Consider the following 27,143-nt stretch of genomic DNA (forward strand, 5'->3'; position numbering starts at 1 on the left):
AAGGGTTCTTCGCCCTGCGTTGTGCAGCCTGGGATATTACTGAATCTGGCTTTGGTTGCGATATTAAACAGGCTGGAGTGTTGTCATGGGCCTTGTATTTCTTCTCCAGCTTTGGCATCTGTGAAGGCACTGTGGCTGGGTTCTTCATTGCCTTCAGTCCCTCTTGCCATAGGAAGTCCACTATTGGGATTGCTCTTAAAGATTTCCTTGATTGTTCTTTGAAATCGTATGAGAAACAATCTGTTTCTTGGGAAACAATAGGCAAGTCGAATCTCTTGGCCGCCCTTTCCATTAAATTGTGGAAACCTCCGATGTCCTCGGGGGGCGAATCAACTGGTCTTGCTGGCGGCGGCAACAGCGTGGGAATGAGGTAGTCATCCCACTCACTAGGGGTTGCCTCAGAAATTTCTCCTTCTTCCCTCACTTCATCTGATGAGATGTGTTCATCCTGTGGCGGTGGTACCAATGAGACACTTCTTTGCGGCGTTCCTGGAAGGCTAGTAAAAGGGGCTTGTATTGGTGTCCGTTGACTGTACGGCCTAGATGGGGTTGCCGTCGTTGAAGGTGGGAATCGTCTGGTAGTCCCTGAGCATACCCTGCAGATTTGTCACCAGAGACCTGGGCATGGGGAAAGATGGTTCCTGCTCCCCCGTTGGGTATGAAGAGCCCTCCTGATATACCATTGAGGAATAATAGAGCTGCTGTTGTTCTTCCTCCCGTCTTCTAAGTCTTGGCACTTTACATGCAGCTGAAATGGGCTACTGGCTGCACTGAACATTCCCTCATCCTGGGAATAATTGTCGTCATCATCTAGGAGATGCTGCGGTGGATATGGCAAGACTTTGCTTGGAGACGTATGGGTTGGAAGGATTGAATATGTCCTTTCTCCCATGGAGATAAAGGAAAGAGGGAGGAATGTTGTGGACTCCTGCTGTGCTTCGAAATCTCTGGAAGGGGGCATGATGGTCGACGGTTGCATAGACAGAACTTCCATCCCTGCTGCTGACATTGCAGCATCTGTTGCCGACAGTCTTCTCGTCGACTGTGTTGCCGCCGACGGGACTCTCGTCGACAGTTGTGCATTGACGGATCTGTCGACGATGGTGGTGTCGTCGACGGGTCTCTCGCCGATGGATCCCTCGTCGATGGTTGTCTCGTCGACGGCGCAGGTGTGCTCGTTGACGTTGTTTTTATCTTTCTCGACGACAGGTGCTTCGTCTACGGTAATGCTGTTGTCAACAGGTAAACCACTTCTGCTTCCGACAATGCCTTTTTGAATATCTTGGCCGTTATGATCGTCGTTGTTGACAGCGGTGACGACGTTATAATCATCGGAGATACTGCCGTCGTAAAACGTGGATGTCATCGTCGTTGCTGTGACTGTCGACGGTGTCGTCGACGGGACCTTCGACAAACGTTTCTTGGTGACATCAGGGATAGGCCTTACCGGGTCACTCGTCGGCGATAGTGACAGAGAGGCACTTTCTGTGGGTGCCTTTTTTCCTCACAGGCGTTGTAGGCTCTGAACAAGCCTTTTTTAAGTGTATTGCCTGGTGTTCTGATCTGGCAATAGTCTGCTCTTGATGCCCTTGTTTCTCCATAGATTTATGCTTTGTCTTTTTCAGCATCTTCTTTGGGGGTTCCTCAGGTAGTTTTCCTTTTTCCCCATGACGTTTGAGGGAGCGAGATGATGCTTCACTCATCTGAGGATGGGTTTTCTGGCTTTCTGTCCCTGGAACCACAACAGAAGCCTACCCTCACGGTCCTTGAGGGTTTTCTGACCAGAGGTGCAACAGATTTTACAGTCTCTCACCTTGTGGTCAGGATGGAGGCAGTAGATACACTTTCTGTGGGGGTCATCAACGTGAAGTCTCTTCTTCCCACAGCTGCCACAAACTCTAAACAGACCTGCGGAGACATGCTAGAATTGTAAAAGCAAAATTTTCTGAGAGAAAAAATTCCTGTCAGAAAGGTATACTGAGTAGAGCTCAGGGAGACTCCCTTCACACGATGTGGGGTAGAAAATCTGAGGGAAAGAGCCTCTGTTGGGAGTATTCTAGAGGGTGTCGACTCCTGATTGGCTGAGGTTCAACTTTGGGTTTTTTTTTTTTTTTTTTTTTGCAAAATGACATGGATAGACTATAAAAAGAACCTAAGGAGGCCCTTGGGGCCTAGTGTATAGAGTGTCCTGCTATGTGTATTTCAGGTTACCGTGAGGCTCCCACCTCGACGATGGGGATGATTCAAGCATGTGAATCTATGAAAGATCCAATACTGGAGAACCACAGTTACAGGTAAGTAACTAATTTTCATATGTCAGGAGAAAGACAGATAAAGAGCAGGATAGGAAGATCAAAGAAGACAGGAAGAGCTAAAGGAAACGAGGACATAAGGGAAGAAAATGAAATGAACAAACAGATGGAGAAAGCAATGAAAGTAAGGAATGGAGAAACAATGGGAGGGTTCAACAAACGAAAGAAGGGAGACGGAGAGTGGTAAAGAAAGTTAACGCAGCAGTGGATGTATTGGAAAAGTGAAGGCACAAACGCAGGAGGAATGGGACAAAAGACAGAATGAAATATAGGATGGAAAAATGAAAGTGGCGAAACTTTCTCATGCTATTTTTTTTTACACTTTAATGGTGCATTGGCAGGACTAATACCGAGGCAAACGTAGTAACTCTATTCCAGCCATCACAGTAAAATGAAACTTGTAATTCCAGAGTGATACTCCATAGCAGAACATCAAAACAAGTAAAATTGTTCCTGTTGTGGAATGGTTCTTGCTCTGGTCTATATGATTTTTCTCTCCCTTCATGCTGCTCTCTCGTTTCTTCATGCTTAAGCGCTTCTCAAGGGCATGTTTTCCAGCTGTCACCCTTGTGTGTTTCTCTCCTGCATCCATCACAAATCAGTCTTTTTTTCTCTTTCTTGCTCTGTTCTCCTTATCTGTGTGCTTCTCTCCACATCCCACGCTCTGTTACTCTGTTTTACCGTTGTGCTTTATGGCGTTCTCTCCCTTTTGCTTTTCTCCCTCCACCTTTTATGTGCTCCATTTCCTTTTCCTCCCCCAAAACGTTGCTTCTGCCTCCAAACACGTGTGGCCCCCTTTTTTTCAATCTTTTTTGGCACTTTCTCAATATAATTATCTTTTTTACTTGTTTATTCAAGTGACACCCACCGTCTTGGTTCGGTAAATAAAAAATTAATCCAATTGTGCCCATGACTATCTGTTGGTGTGTGCATGCCTCAGAATATGTGAGCATGTTAGTGGAATGACATGACTGCAATAGAGCTGTTTGGGTTTTTTTATTTTTAAGATGTTGCAGAGTCCTGACGCCGTGCAGCCCACTAAAGGCAATTGGCAAAGCTATTAGGTACCGAAGCCAATAGTTCCCAAAGGAGGGACCTATTGGTTTTGCCAGTGCTTGTTCAAGTTAGTGGAATACATTACATACCCTAACTTTTAGTTTTAGTTGCTTATTGATCAAACCGTAGAGCCTAAATACTAATGTTAATACCAATTATGCTGCTTCTCAGCGTAGAAGAGTGGATTTAGGGAATTGTTTTTGTTAACCTACAGTTCTGTTTCGTGATGACATGCCCCATTTGGCATCAAAGGAACTTCAATAGGTCAAAAGCTCCTGATTTTCTTCTTGTGGTGCCATTAGTAATCCACTGGTAATTATTGGACGTGCTGGTGCGGTGGCCAGAGAGAGTGACTTTGACTGATAAAGCCACAACGATTACTGACCATTTTAAGATTCACTCCCAGGAGTCAGGGAAAATACTCGGGTGCCAGATTTACGGGTCTACATTTTTTTTTGCTGATTCTCGGCCTGTTTTCACACACATTACTGCTGCTTTCAGGAAGGGAATAATATGGTTGAAGATTAAGTAGGTTTTACCTGGTGCATTCCTGCACCTGGTAATACTTGTATTCGGGCGTTTGTGGTATTCCCCCACCCCAGGGGACACCTGTCTTCCCCTTCAACCCTCCCAGGACTTAGCTTCAGGGTGAGGGGGTGTTTATATATAAACGAATGTTGTGATAAATAGTTGGGTACAGGTGCTTTCAGTCGGGTATGGTGCGGTGTCAGTTGGATTTCACTAGAAAAATTGACACACAAAAAAACCCATACCCTCTCTTTGTTTGGAAAGACCTAAAAAAATGTTTATTTCCCAAAATAATATGCTTTCACTCACACTTAGTACCACTACCATTCTGCGTTCCTCTTCCTTTCCGCTGCCACTTAAGCCCCGCGTGTGCTGTGCTGGTCTTATAATGTATTTTAACATTATGTGCCAGCGTGACTGTTGGGAATTCTGAAGCATGTAGAGTCCAGCTGGACTCGTTCTAGTGTTTCTGCCAGCCACTCTGCTGAGGGCTGGTCTTACAGATGTAACCCACACCCACCCAACACAGGCGTCACCAGTGAGGTGACCCTGCCAATAAAAGGGGCCGGGCGCACGTGCCTGAGGCCAGTTTATTACCACCGTGTCTGCGTCCCTTCATTTACAAGCTTGAGGGCCTAGGGCCCCACATTACATTGGCGACGAGTGGGATCTGAAACCCCACGTGGTCGCAGACATGGATTCAGCAGCAACTCAGTGAAGAGGAGAAGTGAGGCCGTTGCAGCCCCAGCTCCATTGGTGCCAAAGAAGGGGGTGAGTGCTGTCGATCACAGCTTCCCGCAGCGCTGCCAAAAGGCATGTGGTGCAGAAAATACTAAAGCGCTGTGAGGCGCGCAGTGCTGGGTCACTTGTGCCACCCCGAAGAAATTGCCCTGAGCCCGCCCCCCCCCCAAAGAGTCGGAGAGAGCGCGGCCCGCAGGGCTGCGGGGTCCGCGCAGCACATGGGGAAATGGCGCTGTTACGTGCTGTGGAAAACTGAAGAGAATGTGCCGAACTATGACTGGGGCCGGTTGCCCCTGACCAAGCTACACCCCTGCTTCCCCCATCTTAAGCCAATCTCTGCTGTGGGGACTCGACTGCGCCCAACTCATAAAGGGTCCCTGGATGACCAATCGTTTGTTAATTTTACAATGTGCCTAAAGGGCTATTAGAAGGGTATTGCTAGTTGCATTTTTCTAAATTAATATATTGAAAAGAAAGTCAGTGTGAGTAACGTGCAAGTTGGAAAATCTCTTTTAAGCAATTGTTAACCCTCATTTTTTTTATTTGCTTATTAGCTTGATGTGTAATTTTATAGTAGGGTGTTTGATGCTGGATACTTTGAAACTCGGGTGCATAATTAATAGTTTTTTTGATTACCTGCAGGGACTTGAAAGCAGGAAACATTCTTCTTGGAGAAGATGGCTCTGTGCAGATTGCAGGTACAATTTCACGTATTTTTTGGCGTGTTCAAATCTTTTGCCTTTGTGTAGCAATCATAACTTAGCTTGAATACTTTTTGAGTCCTCTTTCTCACATTATGCTTTTATAACACATTCAGCATTCACCACTTGTTGCTCAATTGTGTTTCCTTAAGCATGCCTTAGTTGGGAGTGTTTGAATGGCCTGTCAAAACTGTTTGCTCAGCAGTTTAGTTTTCCAGCACCACTACCGTCGTTAATGTAGCTGCTTCACTACCAAGTAGCCTAACCGAGGCTTTTTGGCACAATATAAAACGGAAATAAATAGGTTAGGCATGAAATATTATCTAAATGTTTACTTATGTGCACTGACAACCAAAATAGTCACTTACGAAGGTCCCAACAAAATTGACCGTTTTCTTTTTTTATTTCATTTTCTTTGTATTTTCTTTCATTGTGGTGATAGCTTTTTTTTCGACATAGGGGTAAATTTGAGGCAGCTTAAATTGGCTCGCAAGACTGCTGGTTATTTTTTATTGCATTTAAAGTATATGTATAGAGAGGGGCTTTAATCAGCGGGCTTTATCAATTGGTCAGTTAAATTGTAATTTACCTGTTGCTTCAACCCATACCGTACAACATGGGGCAATGGGTCAGCCCAGTTATCCCATTGACTCCCTTCACTTTAAGTATTTAACCGTTCTTGTGCATATGCTTCACATCTCCTAAAATAGTTGCTTTCACCTGAGTGACAAAGGGGATTCAAAGTGTGCCTACTTTATTTTTACGCTAAATTTAAACACAAGCTATTTATTTTGCCTACGACATGAGTGCCTAGTTAAATTACGATTTATTTTCCAGCTCTTCTAAAATTGTTAAACTGTAGATGCCTGAAATTTGAATTCCTGGTACCATGGTCATTTATTCTTGACTCCTTCACAATCCTAATCAGTGACATTTTTCTTTTTTTTTTAAACACATTTTTATTGAGTTTTGATACACAAGACACACAGGTCTAATTATAAAACAGTTGGCAGCAAAGAGTAATGGAGAGTCAAGTGCACAGTGTACTATAGAACAAGCACAACAAGCAATAAGGTATTACCTCAAAAGCATTATGTCGGTAAGTTCAAGCATACCCACCACTTGCCCCGTATCCATTCATGTTTAGAAAGACAATTCCTGGCTTCCTACAACGGCTTCCCCTGCTGTGTCCACCAGTCCATAGCCCCACACCCTGTCTCCAATGCGTTCGCGTCGGGGGCTTGGGTCTCTTCCATTAGGCGTGAATACCTTCTTGGCCACCATGCTAGCTGAGCCTAAAAATGCTTGATCCGCTCTTGACCACACTACGCCCTTCAAGATCTCCAGCAGCAACATCAATGGTGAAAGGTCCACCTCTCAGTCCAGTTCCTCTGAAAGCTCCCACACAGTGGTAGACCAGTAACTTGGGATCTCAGGGCAAGACCACACCATATGATAAGTCAACTGGGACATGGGGGCACTGGTGGCAAGGGGGACTCGGGAGGAGTCCAGCCTGGTGCAAACGGTCGGGAGTGAGATTTGCACAGTAAAGATAATAGGTTACTATTAGGCGTAGCCTGGATGAGGTCGTGGTGTCTTGAGGGGCCATCAGCACTTCACAGCAGTTGTCACCCTCCAAAGGCCCCAGCCAACCCTTCCTTCGGGTTCTTAGATGGTTAAACATGCCGGGAGCATTATTGGTCAGTGTACGATAGGTATGAGAGAGCCCACACTCACCCAGTGCACCCATGTGGAGTTAAACTTCTAGGGGGCTGAACTCGGGAGGAGGGTGTCCCTTGGTATGTGGGTGTGTAGCCTTTTCCTTAATTGCAAATACTTGTAGAATTGTGAGGAGGAAAGTGTGAATGTTTCTTGAACCCCTGAAAGAAAAATGTTAGTCCCTGTCCATATATCACCCAATTGTGTGATATCACAGTATTCCAGCCCTCAAAGCCTCTTAGCGCTGCCACATCAGACAGGCAAGTTCCGCATCTCAGGGGAATCTGGAGTGTAAGTTTGGAACCTATTTAGTGTGGCAGAGCGCCGCTCTCCAAACGAGGAGGACCACTCAGGTTACCACGGGGATAGTGCTTGGAACTGGAGTTCCATATAGCATAGCCATGAGCTTGGAGGCAAGCTCCACCTGGTAGGTGTGATCCGATCAACCCCTATTGAACCTGTCATTGGTTTTTTTAGGAGTTTTGAGGCCCGGTAGTAGAGATGCAGGTTGACCAGACTCAGGCCGCCATCATATGGTGCCCGCTGACAGTGAGTAAACACTAGGTTTGGTCTAGAGTTGTGCTAGAGAAAAGACATCGCCATTGTGTCTAAATCTCAGAACCAGCAATGAGACAACCTTGGCAGCACCGTTATCTTGTAGAGGGCATTCCTGCCCATCATGTTCAGTGGTACGAATTGCCATTTTTTGAGGTCCTCCCTGTTTTTACGATTTAGTGGGTGTAGTTCTGGATGAAGTGCAATCCATATACCCAAATAGCAGAAGCTCAGTCGTCTCACTGGTATATCCGTCTCCCAGCCGACACAGTTTTGCGTCTGTGGTAAAGGCATCAAGACACTGATTTGGCCGGGTTACGTTGCAGTGCAGATGCTTCTTCAAAAATCTGGAGGCTGCGAGGGCCACTCATTTCGAAGTCTGCCAGAAATTGGAGAACGCTGTCCACATTCAGTGCAACGTGGTCTTTGTGTCCCATATCCCATTTCCACCCCTGCACCTATGCTTCACAGTGAAGGAGTCAAGCAAGAGGTTCAATTGTTAGTACAAAAAGGAGGGGGACAGAAGCAGCCCTAACGGGTCCCACATTTTATGAAAACATTGTCAGAAACCATCCTGTTGATCTTTACTCGTGCATTAGGGTTAGAGTAGAGCATACGAACAAAGTCACAGAACCGGGATCCGAATCTGGCTCTCTTCAAGACACACTCCAGACACCTCCCAGTCAACTGCATCAAGCGCCTTCCCAAAATTAGTAAGGAGTAAGGCAAGTTGGGACTTCCGAAGATGATGACTGGCAAGCACCACATGGAGACACCAAAGGCAATGTCTTTGGCTCCTGGTTGGCATAAAGCCACACTTATCCAGGTGGAGGGGTCTGGAGAACTCGCTTGTGTCGAGTGGCCAAAATTGATGCGGAGATCTTGACCTATCCGTTGATAAGAGAGATTGGGCGATATGCTGTGCATCAGGCCGGAGGAGGCTGCGTCTTCAGAAGGACAGCAATGGTTGTAGTATCAATTTTGTGGTGGAAGGAACCAGCTCCGGATACCTCGTTGTCGAGAGCGAGCAGTCAGGGGTTGAGAACCTCTTTGAATGTGCTGTAAAATTTCGTGGGTAACCCGTCAGGTCCCAGGGTATTCTCCGATGCAATATCCAAAACGGCTGCTCCTATCTCCTCTGCCAATATAGGTTCTGCCGATATGGGTTGGCCCAACATCAGTGTGTTAGATTGTTACAAGTGAGGGAGGAGCACTAACTCCTAAAGATGGGGTTTGGACTCAGTCTCTGGTCCACGGACTGCAGTGTGGAGATGACTGTAGAAGTCAGCAACAGTTTGAGCTGTGTTGCAAGCAGTGTGCTGGAAATGTTTCTTGCCGAGTATTTACGGTTTTACCCAACTCGCTTGGGGTTGGGTGGTGAGCTAGTACAGCAATTTACCATTTTTGTCTCCCCAACCATATACTCTGGCAGTTGAAGTATGCCAAAGTTGTTTTGCTGCTTCATTTAATAGGAGGTGAATCTCAGGGTGCACAGCTCAAGCTGCCAATGAGTAGCACCTTGGGGATCAGTGGAGAGGTGCGCCTCTAATCACAGAGGGCTTGAGCCTCTAGCCAAGTCATGCACTCGTTCTGGGCCCTTTCTTTTTCTCTAAACTTACTTTTGGCATAGCCCCTAATAGTGGCTTTACTGGCAACCAATAAGGTGCCCCTGGTGCATATAGAACAGTCACTGGTTTGGAAGTACTCCTTCTGTTCGGTGTCAAGTGCCCGCGTATAGGCCTCGTCTTGTAGATACCAAGCATTTAGTCTCCACCTGGGATGTGGAGGGTCTGTAGCTGCGCTTAGGCAGAGGAGAATAGGGGCATGTTCAGAATTCCCAGGCAGACGATTCCGCATTTGGGACATGGTGAGACCATCTGTGTCTGGCATTAGAAGCAAGTCAATGCGTGATTGCTTGTAGTGGGCTGCTGATGTATGGGTGTGCTGCTGTTGCTTAGCGTGTCATACCCTCCAGATGTCACAAAGACCCATGGCTGGCAGACACACATCTCGAAAGGAGACGGCCCCAGAGCAATGTTGTGCCAAGGGAGTTGCTGGTGGAGTCTTTCTCCTCTAATCATTGTAAGGCCACAAGAAAGTGCCAGTACCACAAACGCCAGCTCTGTAAGAAAGGCATTCAGTGCTGCTGGAGGGGCGGATGCCCATTCAAAGTTTACGGTGCACCCTGCCATGGTCCCGGTTAAAGCAAGATAACACCGTGACAGGTCTCTCACCGTCTGAGTAGTGGCCATAGGGGAGGAGTGGCTGAGTTGTAGTGCCACACCAGGGGAGCTTCTAGTGTACCCACAGTGGTATGCTCTGTCATAACCTTGGTGCAGCAGGAGGGGGCAGTGACTACCCATAAGGTAGGTCTCCTGGAGCATCCGGACAGAAGGAAGGAACTGATTGACATACTGGAGGACCGCTGATCATTTTATGCGATCCAGCAGTTCATTGACATTCCAGTACATAATGTGAAAGGCCATTGTGTCTTTATGTCAGTGTAGTAAAATCAGATCAGTTGTAGTGGTCGGGTTATCAGCCGAATCGCCCGCAAGGAGTCACTTGGGGTTAGTGTAGTGCAGTGATGTGCCCAATATCGGAACCTGGAGTGGTACGGCTCACTAGGAGGTCTGAGTTTGACTGCAAACAATAAAGAATTCAAACTCACAAACAAAGCAACATAAAAGCCCTCCCCCTCACATCCCCGGCCATACATCAACCCCAGAAGCATATGTCTCCCTTAGACTGTTAACCAAGGCGAAAACCAACTTGTAAATAGGTGTGGGGATGTGGACCCTCATCATTACCGGATCAGAGTCAACCAACAGGAAAGTTAGAATAATAATCATCAGAACCGGTCCGTGTCCCTTGTCACGGGGATCTGAATTAAGGCTGAGAGTCAAAATGTTAGGGCTCTGAGATAAATCAGATTCGGCTGTGGGTACAAGTGTGAGGTGCTTGGGAGGCCCTTGGGAGGCTTCCCCCTCTCGACCCGATAAGGCACCTGGTTCTTCGCCTAGTGAAGATGAGTCTAAGGGGCGCAGTGGTGTCCCCGACACATGGAGATGTAGGGATGGCAAGACCGCTCCCCCATTACCGTCGCCTCTGTGGATGCGGGGTATGGATTCGGTCAGATTTGGGGCTCCACTAGCTCGTGCCTCTACGGGGGTGGAGGGGGTGACCACCTGGCCAGCAAAGCTGTTTCTCTTCTTTAAGCCATTTCCATGTAGTCTATCAAAGAAGTACCTTTATCGAGCATGGATATCTTTAAGCTGTACCATAATCCGCAAAATGGGAATATTCGACAGGCACTTTGATCACTCAAGTCCTGCATGAACTTCAGGAAAATGCTTCCACTCTTGATGAGTTGAGTGGCACTACTCAAGATGATAGCCCTCCCTAGATTGTTATTTCTTTTCTGTGCTACCACTCTGGATTTCTCAAAAAATCTTCAAAGACCTGAACATCTTAACTATAACTTTCCTATGGGGATCAAAACAGAGGAAGGTGGCCCTTTTCAAATTACAACGGCCGCCTGGAGATGGTGGTTTTGCGGTGCTGGAATTTGAATCCTGCTATTTAGCTGCACAGTTGCAGTGGTTCACAGAATAGATTGCAATGTGCCAAATGCCTAATAGACCTGTGAGACGATTTATGCTGCCACTGCAGCGCTTAGTGAGAGTTCTACTGGGAATAGGCCGAACAGTAAAGGGTGAAATGCAGGAATTTGGAATTATCTGGCGGTGCTGGACCTGGTGTCTGCAGAAAACACAGACCTAGCCCCATATTCACCTGATCTATCCCTGACAATGCTGAAAGCACTGCCACACAGAGGTGGTTGGTCGGGGATGACAGCAGGGACGGTAGCAGGGGTAACAAAAGTAGGGGACCTATTTAACAGGCGAACTCCAGCCCTATGGTGCTTTTCTGGAGGAACACCGACTACCCCAAGGACACTTCCTACTCCATAGAGCGATCACAATGGCAGTCCGAAAACACTAGGGGGGCTGACCTAGCACAGCCTCATGCTTGGCTACCAGATATGTCTGTATAGGTGGGCAAGATAATGGCAGTCACTTGCCTCTATAGAACAGTTTGTGGTGATTTGTTCCTACGATTAGACACTCTAAAGTCAAAATGGGAGGAGTGGGCCCCTATACCAGAAAAGGATTGGGTGGACGTTTTACCTAGGACCCTGAAAATATCCTCAAATGCCCTCTTTAAATTAACTATCTCATCCTTCATACAGCATACCTCACGCTGAGCCACATAACTAAATACTCTCACACAATGGGGCAGATTCTCCACAATGTGGGGCGGCAGGACATATGTTCTGGGACTGGCCTCACTTGGCGATATATCATGCAGAAGTTACAAGAGTAATGACAGCCGTCATGGACAGGGAAGTCCCTTGCACAATGAAACATTGCATCCTGTGATGGTTTCCCCACACCTCCAAGACAAAGTAACCAGTACATTCCAAAACCTCGCGTATGTTCTGGTGAAGAGAGAACAGATGCAACACGGAAGGCCCCGGGAGGCCTGCGCATAAAGGTGTGGAGGATGGAACTTGAGAGGTGGGCCATATACAAGGGGGAAGTGCTGCAATTGGAGGTGAGACGAGGACTGCGTCCATTGGACATGGCACATGCCTGGGAGGCACTAGAGGAGAGCTTGAAAGAATGAGGCACAGATCAGAGTCTCATCGGTGGCTCCTTCTTCAGCCTTGACTCCGCCCCAACTTCAATAGGCCAAGGAACAGGAGGGCAAGTGAGAGACCAAGATCTAGGACAACAGAGACACACAGGTCTCCCCCCTCCATCCCCTCACCTACACTTGTCATTATTCCTTACCTTTTGCATGATACTTACAGACCACCAAATAGAGACATAACTCCTTCACATACACCGTGGATGTGACTCAAGGGAGCTGGGAGGAATAGGGAGGGGTAAAAAGATGCAAGTGCACGATCAGCTGGAATATTGCATGACATAATGTATGATGTTATGAAACCTAATAGCAACTGCAGTATGTTTGTAATATCAGAATTTGCAATCAAATCTGTTTAATACAAAAAAAGAAAAATATAAGCGAGGTTAAGTGCTTTGAGTTTTTGTTTTACCACTGGGTAGGAGCGACTCTGCGCCTGTACCTCTCTGATGTAATCCGGGAAAATAAGTATCTTTGAGTTCTTTATATTAAGGTATCATGCAATCATGGGTGAGTGCAGGGCTTCTGGGGCTGTATGGGCATCAAGCCCTGTGGGCTTTCTCAACAACAAACCAGGGGGACAGCTTGTCAGGTGGCATCCAGGGTTTTATCCAATGTTCTATGAATTCCCAGGCTTGTGTTGGTTCCTCACCCTCGGGTAAACCAACGAACCAAAGGTTATTGGATTGTGAACGATTCTCAGCATCCTCTGCACTATGGTGCAGTTATACTGTGCAAGAAAGTAGATGGGAGACCATAGACTTCAGTTCAGATATCTTATCTTCTGCTGTAGAAAGATGACCCTCTGCCTCTGTAATCCTGGTAGTGGCATTGTGCAGGTATGGGTGCAAAAGGGCCACATCAACATGAACTTCGCTGATTTTGGTTTCAACAGCGGCCTGAGATGAATATATGGCCTGTAGGATTGTGGCTAGGTCTCCTTCTTTGGATGTCATTTTGTCTGCTGAGGTCACTTATGTGGCCCTGGGGTGTTTTTGTCGATTCGGACTTGAGATGAGGACGGGGAGTGGACTTAGCTTTCCCCATGGTGCTGGCAAGAAATGAAGAGTTCAAATAGATAAAATGATGAGGGGCCCAGCCCGGTGGTTGTTGGACCCAAGGGAATGCCACTTAACCGCAAGGTGTGTGCCAGGTCACACAGCCATAGAGAAGCTTATCAGGGAGGGCCCAACCCTGCCATGGACACCCTGGGAGGACCCAACGCAGCCCAACCAGCTTTTGATGGTCATATTGTGAGGTGCAGACTGCCCAAACTCACGATGGTGAGTTTGTTTACAGATGCTGTGTAGTCTCAGTGAGGTATGAAGAGTCAGAGAGGGGGCTGTGGCCGTCACAGGGAGGGGCACCAAGTTGTCTTCACAGGGTGAGGATCTACAGCCTTGCCTGGGGGAACTATCCAGGGGCCCTTCACCTCGAGTGATTCTGATGATCTTTTGTTGTTGGGGCCCTAGTGCTCTCAGGTGTGTGTCTTTACCCCAGGCTGGTCCTGGAGGGCCCAGTGTTACGGCACAGGTCACTTCCTCTAAACTTCCCAAAAAATCTTGGAGCAGCAGGATCGTCTGCTTGAATTCTCCCTACTTGAAGGGTAAGGTGCTGGGCCGCAGCAGGGTAAAGACTATCAAGGGGCCCTTTTTGGAACAAAGACTTGTCTCAACAAGGGTGCCCCTTCCTGCCCTAATCGGTCCAAGACTGAGGACCTCAGCCGTGTAGGACACCCCCACCTCCTCAGCCACCGACGCCTGTGGCACTGGCTGAGTCCGATGTCCGTCCTCTCCCACCCCCAGGAACCATCTCTATCCACAAGGCTGCAGCAGTCCAGGAGAGGCGGACAGCGTGTAGCAGCACCATCCCCACAGCAGGCCAGGTAGAGCTCCCCCAGCACCAGGACCAGCTCCAAGATGAGACCGGGAGCACGTCTCCTCCACCCAGGAGTCATGGGCCAGGATCTGGCAGCCGAAAGGCTGCACCATGGGGTCAGATCTCCTCCTCCGATGGCACACAGGGAGATCACAGTGTTGTCTTGTCACTGGAATTCCCCCCGTAACAAAGTCTTCGGGGGCAAGGATCAACAGGGCAGTTTTCGGGATGGCCCAGAGTAGAAAGTCCAGACATGATATGGCCTTTGGATTTTTAGGCCCCCATTGGTGCAATCCGCCCTCTTGCCAGTGCGACCCTTTATTGTGGCTGGAATTAGTCAGGTGCGCTCCTCAGATGGTAGACTTGCCCCTCATTATCCTCCGGAGCACCATGTATTGCCAGTAACAGCCAAGACACTGGGCGAGCGCCTCAGTGGGAGGTCTCACCAGGATCAACAGAGAGCAGCGTGCTCTCAGTGTCATAGCTTCAATGTCTGGAGGGTTGGAAAGCCTGTCTCAGGCTCTCGCTGGTTGCGGGCTAGAGTCAAACACTGATGCCACAGCTCTGGTAACGGTGGTTCAAGGGGCATTTCAGGGGCACTTATTGCCTCAGGAGGTGTCCTGTTTGGCAGCAGAGGGGTATTGTGCTCTCAGTGCAACAAACCTCTTAACGCATCAAGCCACGCACTACACTATCCGCTTTTTTTCATATTTAGTGCAAGCACATGGCAGCCATGCAAACGAGGTGGCATATGTTTTTCCGTTTTAGTTGTGTGGCATATGCTTACAATTGAAAATTAAAGCTAACAATTGCACTAGTTTGCTAAGACCAGACCTATGAGTTGTGCTAGTTTTTGTTTATGGCTTTTGCAGGCTCCTGCCTATGGGCATGTTGAGTTCGGGTATGAGCTTCCTTTTTTGGACCGCGACCTTGTGAAGTTTTATTGTTGTTATAGCATACTTTAAATGTGCTATTTCGGGTAAATATTTCTGTCTGGGATTTAATGTACAGGCTGCATCTTGTTGGGTATTAGCTGTCTTCACATTAGAGATCCTTCTATATTATGGAGGTAATTCATATAGTTCAGGTTCTCTAATTCAATTTGCAACTCTCTAGCCTGCTAACAGACCCGTGCATTGTCATCTTCTTAGCCCCGCGTTAAAATGTACATGTAATATCACTTCTAAATAAGTATTTTACCTTTTCGTTCGATTTCTGTATAACTTTTTGCAACCGATTACAGTTGTCAAACAAAATACAGTAAACAATGTACAAAACATCTTTGAAGTGAATTCGTTTATTAGATATTAATTTATTGTACTTAAAGTACAATGTAAACAATTTTTTTAAATAGTTTTTGAAAATATTGTTTTGCTATCCAGCATTGCGACTCTGCCTGCTGCTTGCTTACGTTCCCCTGTTGAGAGTGCCTGTCAGTTTCCATTGCTGCAAACTGTTATAAGAATGAAGCACAAGTGTACTTGTGAATAATTCTTGGACTACCCTAAATTTAGTTTATCAGATGATTTCCAAGTTCTCTCGCTCATCTGGAGTATCTGGCTTAGTAGGGAAGCATGTCCTTCAGACCGGAAAAAGTCGGATGCCATTTAAGTGAACAAAAAGAGGCATATTTTCTTCAAGAACCAGGATACAAGTATAAACGACAAGCACCTCAATAGGAGTGGCTGTCCTCTCTCCTCAACCTGCCTCTTTACACAAATCTAATGGTCAGCCCTCACCCTCACCTACACACTGCATGCCACATTACCTCGCTAACCAAGGATAAAGTAAGGGCATCTGGCCTTTCCGTTCTCGCTATGTTTGTAACTAGGAGCCTTCGAAGAGCTCAGGGAGAGTGTGGCTGCAGTCAGAGTACATGGCAAGTCGTGCAGAGCAGCCCTGTAGGTTGACTTCTTCACAACACTGATGTCCATGTTTTTTATTTCCTCTACTCCCTTGACGGGCTCTTGTGTGCCGAGAGCTGAAGTCTGGAGTTTGTCAGTGGTGTAAGATTTTTTTGTTGCTCTGTACATCAGGTATTTGTTGTCTCTTATCTGTGGCCTGTCTACGAAGCCTATTTGATGCACAGACTGCCGCGTCCTACTTTTAGAAGTGCAACTTTTATTTTAACAAATATTTATTTTTGCTAGCAAAAAAATTCAGGATCCAAGAGATAAACCACAATGAGAAAATAGGATTAATTTGATATTATTACCTGTACTGCTCAACCATGCTTTCAATTATGGAATGTAGTCTTTGACATTTAGCAGTAGCATTTATCAAAAGGTAATTCACATTCCTTACTGACTCACACATTACCATAGGTTTTCACCCTAACCTAGGATGGCTTCAAGCTCAAATCCACAGTGGACTCGGACAAGAGTGGAAAGGAGCCACCAGCCGTTCCTCTATACCTATGAACGGCTCACAAAACGTCAGAATTAAATTGAGAAGGGAGCTCAAATTGAGAACAGTGGAGCAATACACAGCTTGAAGGGAGGGATAGGTGTGCCCTGTTAGTGACGTATATGTGTTAGTTGAACTTCAGTGGGAGTAACTAGGCCGACCTTGGTGCGGTGTAACAGAAATGCTCAGGCAGCAACAAGCCTTTGGCCCACTTGCTTTTTGATGAAGAACTTTTAGTATATTTTTTTTTCAGGAAAAATCAGTGAAACAGGAACTCTGACTTTTTTTTTTTTTTTTCCAAACAACCTGGATGGGAAAAGCTTGAGCAATTTAGTTTGATTTGCCCCTGGGTCATAACCAGTCACAGACTGGTTTTATTACTTAAATTGTGGTGCTCCACCTGTTCAAAAGAGAGCTGACTGAACCTGAGAAGTAAAGGAAATGTGTACTTGCTGCTTCAAGGTTTTCAGATGTAATTTGTGGTCTGTGTAAAAAGTGGATTGGATCTCTGGGGCTGAAAGGCTGCAATTAGAGTAGTTAGCCGCTTGCTGGCCCCTAAGGAGTTCTGGGTCCAGGTCTTGGTTGTGGAGCACGGTTACCCTGTGAACATTTATTTATTTGGTATCAGAGTGCAGATCGTCCTTTCTACTGGAGGAACTATATCCACCAGGAGAAAAAACTGTGGGCTAGTTGCAGATTTATATTTCTCCTGCCTACCGTTGTGACCACACACAGCTCCCGTTGCTACAGAAAAATCCTACAGACTAAATGCTGTCTGGCCATTTTGATGCGGACCTGTACTAGAGTTGTGATGTTGAATCCTCTACAACCTTTAATCACCTATTTTGTGTCTGAGGATGAGGATTGACATTTCACATCAAGGCAGTGCTTTTAAGTAGAACATTTGCTCTTTGGAAAGCATTTTTTAAATAAGGGCATTGATATCTTTCTGTGCCAGAAACAGATGCACTGCAGTTCCCATTGTGAAGGAAAACCTGATAAATTAAAACTGTGAATAGCTGCTTGCTTAAAAAGAATTGTGCTGCAAATGGTGGCCCTTCTATCGATTTTGCTTACATTTTGTAACACACTACATATTTAATTCATACAACTTTATTTTTCTTATGGAAGCTATGCTGCCGAACTACCAAGGGCTGCAAGGAAATAAACACAAATCTGTTTGTTTCTTTACCCCATAATAACCATGCTGTAACAGACAAATGTGGCAGATGCCATGCTATAACAGCATTAGGTAGCATGAATGTATCTTTTAAGGATGTATCAGGCACCATATTAAGCAGACTTTTAAAGGTTGTCGGACATAATTTTGAAATCAGTCCAAGTCTCTAGCACTGCCCCACCAGAGCCAGAAGATTTATTGTAGCTCAGTTAGGAGTCTCTCTGCTTCTCCAGTGCTGCTATAGATTGACTAGGATTCTAGGAAACCGTCTAGACACATTGGGCAGGCAAACTGACATGACAGTTGAAGGTGACAGGCCACTCACAATAGGATGACAAACGCTCCCCTTTTTACATGGAAACACAAGGGATTGAGGTAAACAATAAAAGTGTCTGGCTAAACCTCTCTAGATGTGAGTTATTTAACCAGAATTCTTTAATCGTGGTTCCAGTCACCTTGAACTTAGCCACCTTCAGGAAAGATAAAATTTGAGTAATGTTAATAATCTTCTAGGAAATTGTGATATAATGCAGTACATAAGTATGGACGTGGAATTTATTAAAATGGCCCATGGAACAGGTTGCTTCATAAATCGTCTTGTCCTGTAAAAAACTACTACTTGTCCTTTTAGTTCCCTGTAGCTCTGGGACAAATTCTGGCAACAAGCTCATTATATAAGAGCTCCAACAATAGCATCCCAGATTATGCCAGGGCTAATACAATAGTAGGGCTTTAATACTAGCAATTTCCTTATTATGCCACCTCTCTGTAAATACTCTGGGCCGGAGGTAGCGGCTAAGCAGTGGTTGAAAGGTTGGAATGCCCTTTTGGATCTGTGCAAACCTACTAACTTGCATGTTTGGAAATTTACTCCTGGACAAGAGTAGAAATAAAGCTGCTTCCATGGCTGGTGAAAAAGTGGTTGAAGGGAAAGCTAACTTGTAACCGCTCAATAGATTTTCACACGAGTTAATCTACACATGCATATTCGCTTGTACTAAAATACAGCCCACAAATACTTTCTAGTAATACAGTTTTCTGGTCTACATCTGTAAATTTCTGTGAGTTCATGAAATGCTTTAATCTGCGCTAGTGCAAAGACATACCATGGGTGCACTTTTGTGACTTAACATAAAAATTGGGCCCGTAATTAGGCATGACATTAACCAAGACTTTTTGACTTATTAAAATTCTCTCTCTCTATCCATCTGTTGGCAGGTTTCACGTGGTAGCAATCTTCTCATTCACAAGGAGCACATTGGAACACTAAGTCATTTTGTTAGAGCCAGGAACAACTGTGATAATGTGTTTTTTTTTATTTATTTTTTTAGACCAAAAATATTTTAGCTTTTCGCTTTTTGCCAATGTTTGGTACGGGGTGAGGTGTTTGGCAGCTCCCACAACAAATTTTTACAAAGGCCTTGTCAAAACAAGACACACATTGAAAAAAACCAAAAAACTAACCACCAATGTTGGACCAATTAACTTTGCCAATGCTTGTTTATTTTCATGTTTCCCAGACTATTGCTGAAACTGGGTACGCTGATTTTCCATTATGATTTTTTTGGGGAAATACTAGCATGCATCAATACATTTTACTAAATGATGCTTCAAAGAAATGGTACCTAAAATTTCACAGTAGTTTAGCAAAACATTTTTTCCTAGTTGCATTTTTTGTGAACATTTTATTTTGAAAGCTAAGAATCATCACTCTTGATTTCAAGCTTCTGCAAATAATCAGACCATTCTGGGAGTTTTATACGTAGCTTCTTATTGTTAAACTTTGCAAACATGTGTACGCTGTATTTATATTTTTTACTGAAACCAGTCAGTAGTGCAGTCTGAGCTTGCAACATTTATTTACAGCACTCATCCTAATAATGAATGCTTTGCATTAATGAACCGTAAATACATGCTCAAGCAGCTTAATCATATGGACACAATTATTATCTCAACTGCAGACAATTCCCTTCTGTGCTCCAAAATGTGGCACTGTAAATTGGCAGCCAAAGGGTTTTTGCTGCGGGGTGTTGGGCTTACTTGTCCCAAGGACAAAGTAAACATGACATCTTGTTGTCCTTGACCTCAAACAATATGTCCTGGGTGTCGGGCTATGACAATTCAACACCCCTGCATGAGGCCTACGAAGAATACTTTGTGATTGATTGAATTTAACTACTACAAAATGAACCTTGTTTTAAATATTTAATCAGTATTGCCACTAAAACCTAAATTATTTATTGTGTATTTACTCACTCTGCATACTATTAATTGCTGAGGTTAGACTCAATTGTATCCTCTATCGGGGTCTAGTTGGATTAACAAAACTAAGGAATGCTGTTGTTCAACTTGATCCTTGACCGAAGTAACATCATAGTAGCTTTTCTCTTCTTAATACTAACTTACCTGTGCTGCCATTATTTTTCTTGGTATTGGGCTTTCTCTGGGCATTTTTTCCAGGGGACCACTGTATTGGGCGGGTAGGTAATACCAGTAAGATCGTGTCTGCCAGACAGCACATGCACAATTTTAGTTTTTAATGACCGATCAAAGTGGCTTCCGACATCTTAGGTAGGTAAACAAAAAAAGAAAATGAAGGAAAATGGCCCCTGCATGTGTGATGACTCAGACTACAGAATGACATATTTGCATGCATCATTGCGTCTTTTTATTTTTTTAATTGCGATAAGGTTTGTCAACATGCATTACATGTTACAATTGTCACCTAAAAATCTGATCAGAGGCTCGGGAAAGCACAGGATTCCAAAGCTTTTATATCAATGTGGATTTTGTCCAGTTCAGTTGGAACATTCTGTGAGGCATGTTTATAGTGCAGTGAATTGGCTGATTTCAGCATAACTTTGCAATGTCCTAGTGTCTGATACTGCATTCATGAGGTCATCATATAAACATTACCTGTCACCTTCTAACCACCATAGACTTCAGAAATCACACTTTATTTAATTGATTTTGGTATTTTTAAGCTCATTCATAAGCTTTTTTAAAATTTAAAATTAACAAATGGGGGCGGAGCCAAGATGTCAGCAAGGTAGGAGCGTCGTGGTGGAGCTCCGCTATCACGATAAGGCTGTGAGCGGCTGGTGCTGCCTAGAGCATCCACTGGAGTGTCATCCAGGGCTCCGGAGCGGCGAAGGGCCCCTCAGGGGGCCAGCGGAGCCCGCGGAGTGACGAGTTGCTTGATGCTGCCCCAATCAAGATGGCCATGTGAGGTGCGAAGCAGACGAGGCGGCTTCGGTGGGGGTGAGTGAGCCCCGCTGGGTTCCCCCTTTTCTTGCGCACAACTGGAGCCTTGCCATGCCCCCACCCCCGGTGCTGTTGATGGGATAAAGGATGGGTGCTGACGGACCTTGCCGGTAGGCCTGGCCATTCGCGGGAGGAGAAGAAGCGAAACACGCACCTCATGGGCCAAATCTGGACCCGAGAGATCTGCGAAGGGGAAGCGGCGGGGGGAGGCTGGAGGAAGGAGTGCCACCGCGTGACACCTGGTGACTAGTGCCTCCCTGCGAGTCTGATGAACTTGCGTTCCCGGAGGACCGCAGGACTTGTGCTGAGGCCTGGAATCGTGTGCTTCGAGGCGTGTTGTCCCTCCCCCTTCACCCTCCCTCCTCCCCACCCCCATTATTGGAGGAGCTGAGTCAGCACAAAGAGAAGGAGTAAAGATAGTGGACATAAAGTGAGACACCTACTGCTTTACAGTGCAGCACTCGCACAGTAGCTTGATGGTACGTGAGCAAGGGTCTGCCTGGGGGAACCGAACTGAATGCCTGTGAGAGGGTCCAGACCCAGATGAGAACTAGACAATAGCTGTAGGGCCGGAGGAGAGCCCACTGGAGAGAGGGAAAAATAGAAAGTGAATGGGCCCTCTTAAAGAGCACCTAAACACCAGCAGAGCCACACAGTAAAAGGCATCCACTTCCCTTGAGGCACTGAGGAGACACTCCTGGCGCTGGGTGGATCGGATTGGCGGTCCACCTTCCCCCACCAACTGAAGCCCACACCCCCAAAGGGAACTTACGGGGTGGTTGGAGTGAGCACCCTAAACATAATTGTAAGTGAAGGGGCATGCCTGGAGTAGAATAAAGGGGGAAAGCTGCGCAGACTGACTAAGTGGCTTCATCCATACACAAGGAATTATGGCGAGGCAATGGCAAAGTAAGAAGGAAGGCAAATCAAAGAAGCTCTTTGTGAAGACCCCGGCAAAGAGGCAGGAGCATATCCCAGGAGGGGCGTCACAAGATAAGACCCAATGATCGCGAGCAGGTGGAGGAAGACACTACCTCAATAACAAAGTAGTTTCTGGAGTATTTGTTCGGCGGACTCCGTGGAGTTATTGCTAATCTTAGACAGGAGATTGCCACTACAACCAAAGAACTCAAAAGGGAAGTAGCTGAACATAAACAGAGTGTGGGCACGGTGGAACGCTCCCATGATGCACAAGTGGAAGAACTGGACCACCACAGACAGGAACTCCTCACACTTCAAGAGAACAATCGTGAACTGCGATACTGGCTGGAAGATCTCAAAAACAGGTCGCGGTGCTCCAATATACCTATAAGGGTGTCCCCATGCAGGCGACACCGGGGCCACTGGAAGACTTTGTAACACGCTTGTTTCGGCATGTTGTCCCGGAACTCTAGGACTAAGAGAATACTGGACTGCACACATAGAGTGGGCCGACTGTCTCTGGCCCCTGGCCAAGCACAGAACATACTCATGTGTCTTCATTATTACAAACAAAGAGAACAAATCCTTGCAGCAGTCCGTGATTTGAGTATAATAAACTTTGAGGGCCACAAAATATACTTATATCAAGATCTCTCACGCCAAAGAACGCTGCGACCTATCAGAAGCCTGCTCCAGGAGAAGGGAATTCCTTATAAATGGGGGCACTCCTTCAGACTGCAATTCATCTGGCAAAATGAAATGCGCATTATTAGGACACTGGAGGAGGCAGAATCTCTCACGGACATGACTGAGGCCCTGATCCGGCCCTCCCCACCCCCCTGATGATTCAGATTGAGCACAAGAGGAAGCTGAAGGGCCGGAATGCAAGATCCAACAACTTAAAAGTAAAGTCCATAAACCAACTGACAAGGAAAGCAAGAGGGAGAGAGCAAACCTACGGGGCAGCCTATGGCGTCAGGAATGTACCTCAGACAATGAAGCAGAACCGTGATGCCAAATGGAGTGGACATACATAGAGTGGGTGAGGGGGCGATGCAGATGAGAAGCCGCCCCTTCTCGCCTCTGTGCTGTCTCTTCCCTTACACTTGCACCCTACATGAGGAAATATCGGGCTCCTTGGACGGACAGATATCAGCACTCAAGAATAATGAAGGTGGGCAAACAAGATGATGGCAGAGTCACCACAAGGTGGAGAAAGAGGAGACGAAGAAGTACCTGGTGCATGAAGGTGTAATCCCCCCCCCCCCCCCCCAACGGACATGGTGTAGCTCCCAGGTCGGGAGCTAAGTCAATGTTTGTTTTTTTGGTTTGTACTGTTTCCTGTTATGTTGCTTAACCAAATCACATCTTATTGTTGGATTCTGGAAATAACACCACTGATCACCACTTCCATTATGCGTGGACCAGACACACACAGCACCCCGTGCTAAATATCCCCACACACATGCATGTCCTTTGAAGTAATTAGCCTCAATGTTTGAGGCCTTAATGCTTGAGTGAACAGGCAAGCCCACCTCCCATATCTCAGGGAATCTAAATGTGACATATGCTTACTACAAGAGACGCATTTGCCTCAAGCAGACTGGAAGAGGCTGAAATCCCGCTGGTTCGACCGTCAGGTCCACTCCTCGGGACCGGGGAAGCAGGGACGAGTGGCAGTATTGGCCACACTCTTCCAAGGGAAAGTGTTGGGCACCCAGGTGGAGAGAAGTGGTAGGCTTATCTCCTTACACATAGACATCCATGGGTACAACATAACTGTGGCATGTATATACGGGCTTAATGAGCGGCAGGATGGGTTTCTCCGGGAGGACTTCGGCCAAGAACTCATGAGAAAGGACGCTGACATCCTTATAGAGGGCGGCTTTAATGTGGTTCCTGATACCCTCATGGACAGGTCAGCACAACTTTATGGGCAGACGAGAGCTTTCAACACTGGTTGCAGGAAGGTGGCCTAACAGACGTATGGCACACTAACAACCCAAGTCAACTGGAGTAAAGATTTGTCTCTGCTGCACACAGACATATGCAAGACATGACCTCTTTCTAGCCACCCCGGCCTTCTACATGCAATCAAATAGACAAAGATTGGAGTGGTGGGCATCTCTGATCACGCCCCACTTACACTGCAACTCACAGTACCGGCCCCACAATGGGGTATTAGGTTGTGGAGACCCAACACTATGCTCTTTATTCATGCAGAGGTGTGCACAGAAATAAGAGACCTGAGTAAGTCTTACCAGCCCTTAATGACATGCCAGAGTCTTCGGTGGTTGCGGTATGAGAAGCACTGAAGTCCGTGGTGAGGGGCCACTTTATATCCCTAGCAGCATATGCTAATGCTGTCAGAAAGGAGAAGCGCCATCAGTTAGAGGCAATTGTAAAAGAATTGGAAGAAAGGCACAGAGGGGTGGGCCCCGGGAAGGCAAGATGTCAGCTAGGAGTGGTGCATAAAGAATTAAGGGCCTTAGATATGGACGCAGTGGAGCATGCCATGTTACGCACAAAGCAGATGTACTATGTGGGCAGGGAACAAAGCGGGACGACTACTGGCCCATAGACTGCATGCTATGGCAGTGCAACGTCGAGTAACTGGGATCCAAACCAAAATGGGTGAGGCCGTCACAGCAGATGGGTTAATTCTGCAGGAATTAGAGAAATTGTATGCCTCCCTTTACACACAGGAGGGAAGGGATGCAGAGGCAATCATAGGCTATTTGGATATGATTCCCCCTTACCCGGCTCTCAACAGAGATAACTGACGCACTACACACAGACTTTACCCTTACTGAAGTTTTACACACTATACGTTGCCTCCCTGTGGGGAAGGCTCCAGGATGGGTTTGGGTCCAAATTCTATAAACTCTTTGGGGACCTCCTAGCGCCCATACTGGCATGACTCTTCAATCATTTAGTGGACACCAGAACACTTGCCCCCTCGATGCTAGTAGGAACGATCCCAGTCATTCCAAAGACTGGGCAGGATCCAGCTCTCTGTTCTTCCTATAGGCCTATCACGTTGTTGAACGTGGACGCAAAACTATTTACCAGTGTCCTGGCGAGCAGACTCGATCCCTACATGCAGGGGCTGATAGACCCTGACCTGACTGGGATTATCCCGGAGAGGACTTGTGTCGATAACACTATACGGCAGTGCCACCTTTTAAATAAGGTGCAGTGAGCTGACATACAATCTCTATTGCTATCACTTGACGCAGCGGAGGCCTTTGACCGAGTTCATTGGGGCTTTCTGTTTGTGGTCTTACCCTGCTATGGTCTAGGCCCGAGATTCTGAAAATGGGTGAGGTGTAATTACAGCTCCCCCCCAGAGTAGAGTGAATGTAAACGGGGGCCTATCTGCCATCTTCCCTATACCCAGAGGGACCAGGCAGGGCTGTCCGCTATAACCCTTGCTGTTGGCTCTCTATAAGGAGCCCTTTGCGGAATCCATACGGCTTAATCAAACAATTCATGGTATCCCAATGGGGGAAACGAATACACAGAATCGCACTATATGCAGGCAATGCCCTGCTCCATTTGTCACAACCGAAAATGTCCCCTTTAGCAGTCCTAGGGGAACTGAGCGCCTTTGGGTATGTGGCCAGCTTTAAGGCCAACTTGTCTAAATGCTCCATCCTCAACTTAACAGTATCTGAAACAGAAGTAGAGGCGCTGAGGCTGATCCTGCCTTTTACGTGTGCTAAGCAAGTAGTGAACTATTTAGGTCTCCAGATCTGCACTACCCCGACTAACACAGTACAGCCCTGCGGAGTGAAACAAGCGACGCACTGGCCAAGTGGAGAGGCTATGGACTCTCATGGTTAGGTCGCATAGCAGCCATAAAGATCACACTCTTACCCAAAGTACTGTTTCTCATACAAAGCCTGCTGTGGACTCCTCCAAGTGGGGCGCTAGACACTGTGCAGAAGTTAATCTGGGAATATATTTTGCCTGGAAAAAGGCAAGAGTAGCGCGGATGCAGGCCTATCTCCTGCAAGCAGAGTGAGGACTTGGGGGGTCCCTCATTTGGCTAGTTATTACCAGGCTGCCCATTTACATTATTTATTGGAATGGTCGAGGGACCACACAGAGAAGCATTGGTGCCTCATTGATCAATCAGTGGCTGGGCAGCACATTTGAACAATGCCCTGGCTTCCCTGGGGGCATTGACCACTGGGAGTCTATATCTCTCCTGTTCTAAGGGCCACAATGGATGCCTGGGACAGGGTGCAGACGCGTAAAGGCTTGTCTTCCCCATATCTCCGCAAATGCTGATTATCTGCAATTGTGACTTCCCCCTAGCTCTCATGGGAACCTCATTCCAAGACTGGAAGGAATCCAATTGTAAACGAATTGGAGACCTCTGTGATGCCCAAGGCATTATGGATTTCGCTCAGTTGCAGGTGGTGTACGGCCTGCCGCAAAATGCTTACTGGCAGTACCTAGCAATACGACACTGGGTATCCATTTCAGCGATCAGGCCACATGCGAGCAGACCGCTCCTCCCCTTTGTGAAATGGCTTATAACATGCACCAATGATAAGAAACTCATATCTGATATATATGGTTTCTTCACCACTCTGTCAATTTTGCTGCAGTCCCCAGCGAAACACAGATGGGAAGCGGAATGTGAACGCTCCTTCACAGACAGGGAATGGGGGGATGTGTTACACCGAGCTCGTGTGACAGCGCGCAACATGAACACTAAGGAATTCTTTTTGAAAATTGCATACTGTTGGTACTTCACACCGGCTTGGGTAACTGAGTGGCGGAGGGGCAGCACGTACCGATGCGGGCGGAGCAGTGGGCAGCTAGGCACGTTGATGCATCTCCTGTGGCAATGCAGCCAAAAAGCCTCCTTCTGAGATACCATATTAAAGGCTGTTGATGATATTTATGACACTACCCTTCCACGATTCACTAGCTATGTGCTGTTGGGGCTTCCCAATCCACAGACTTACCCTCTTAGAACTCTGCCCGGCAGGGCCATCACATTACTGCTCAAGGCAGCTAAACAGCTACTTATAGCTTGGTGGGGTTCCAAGGTGATCCCCACTCTGAAGGATTGGCTACACAAACTGTGGGACTTAATGGGGATGGAGAGGCTCACAGAAAAGGCTACAGCCATCCTGCCCACTTTTGATGAAA

General features: G+C 46.6%; 1 protein-coding gene across 2 annotated transcripts in view; it reads left to right on the forward strand.

Moving 5' to 3' along the window:
• Window positions 1-27,143, forward strand: part of OXSR1 (oxidative stress responsive kinase 1) — a 645,496-nt gene that overhangs the window by 367,340 nt on the left and 251,013 nt on the right. For both annotated transcript variants that reach the window (XM_069211068.1, XM_069211067.1), the window contains exon 5: window positions 5,280-5,335. In XM_069211068.1, the coding sequence (XP_069067169.1) occupies window positions 5,280-5,335 (56 nt within the window). The remainder of the gene's footprint in view (window positions 1-5,279; window positions 5,336-27,143) is intronic.

This window comes from Pleurodeles waltl, chromosome 10 (assembly GCF_031143425.1).
Source record: "Pleurodeles waltl isolate 20211129_DDA chromosome 10, aPleWal1.hap1.20221129, whole genome shotgun sequence".
NCBI lineage: Eukaryota > Metazoa > Chordata > Amphibia > Caudata > Salamandridae > Pleurodeles > Pleurodeles waltl.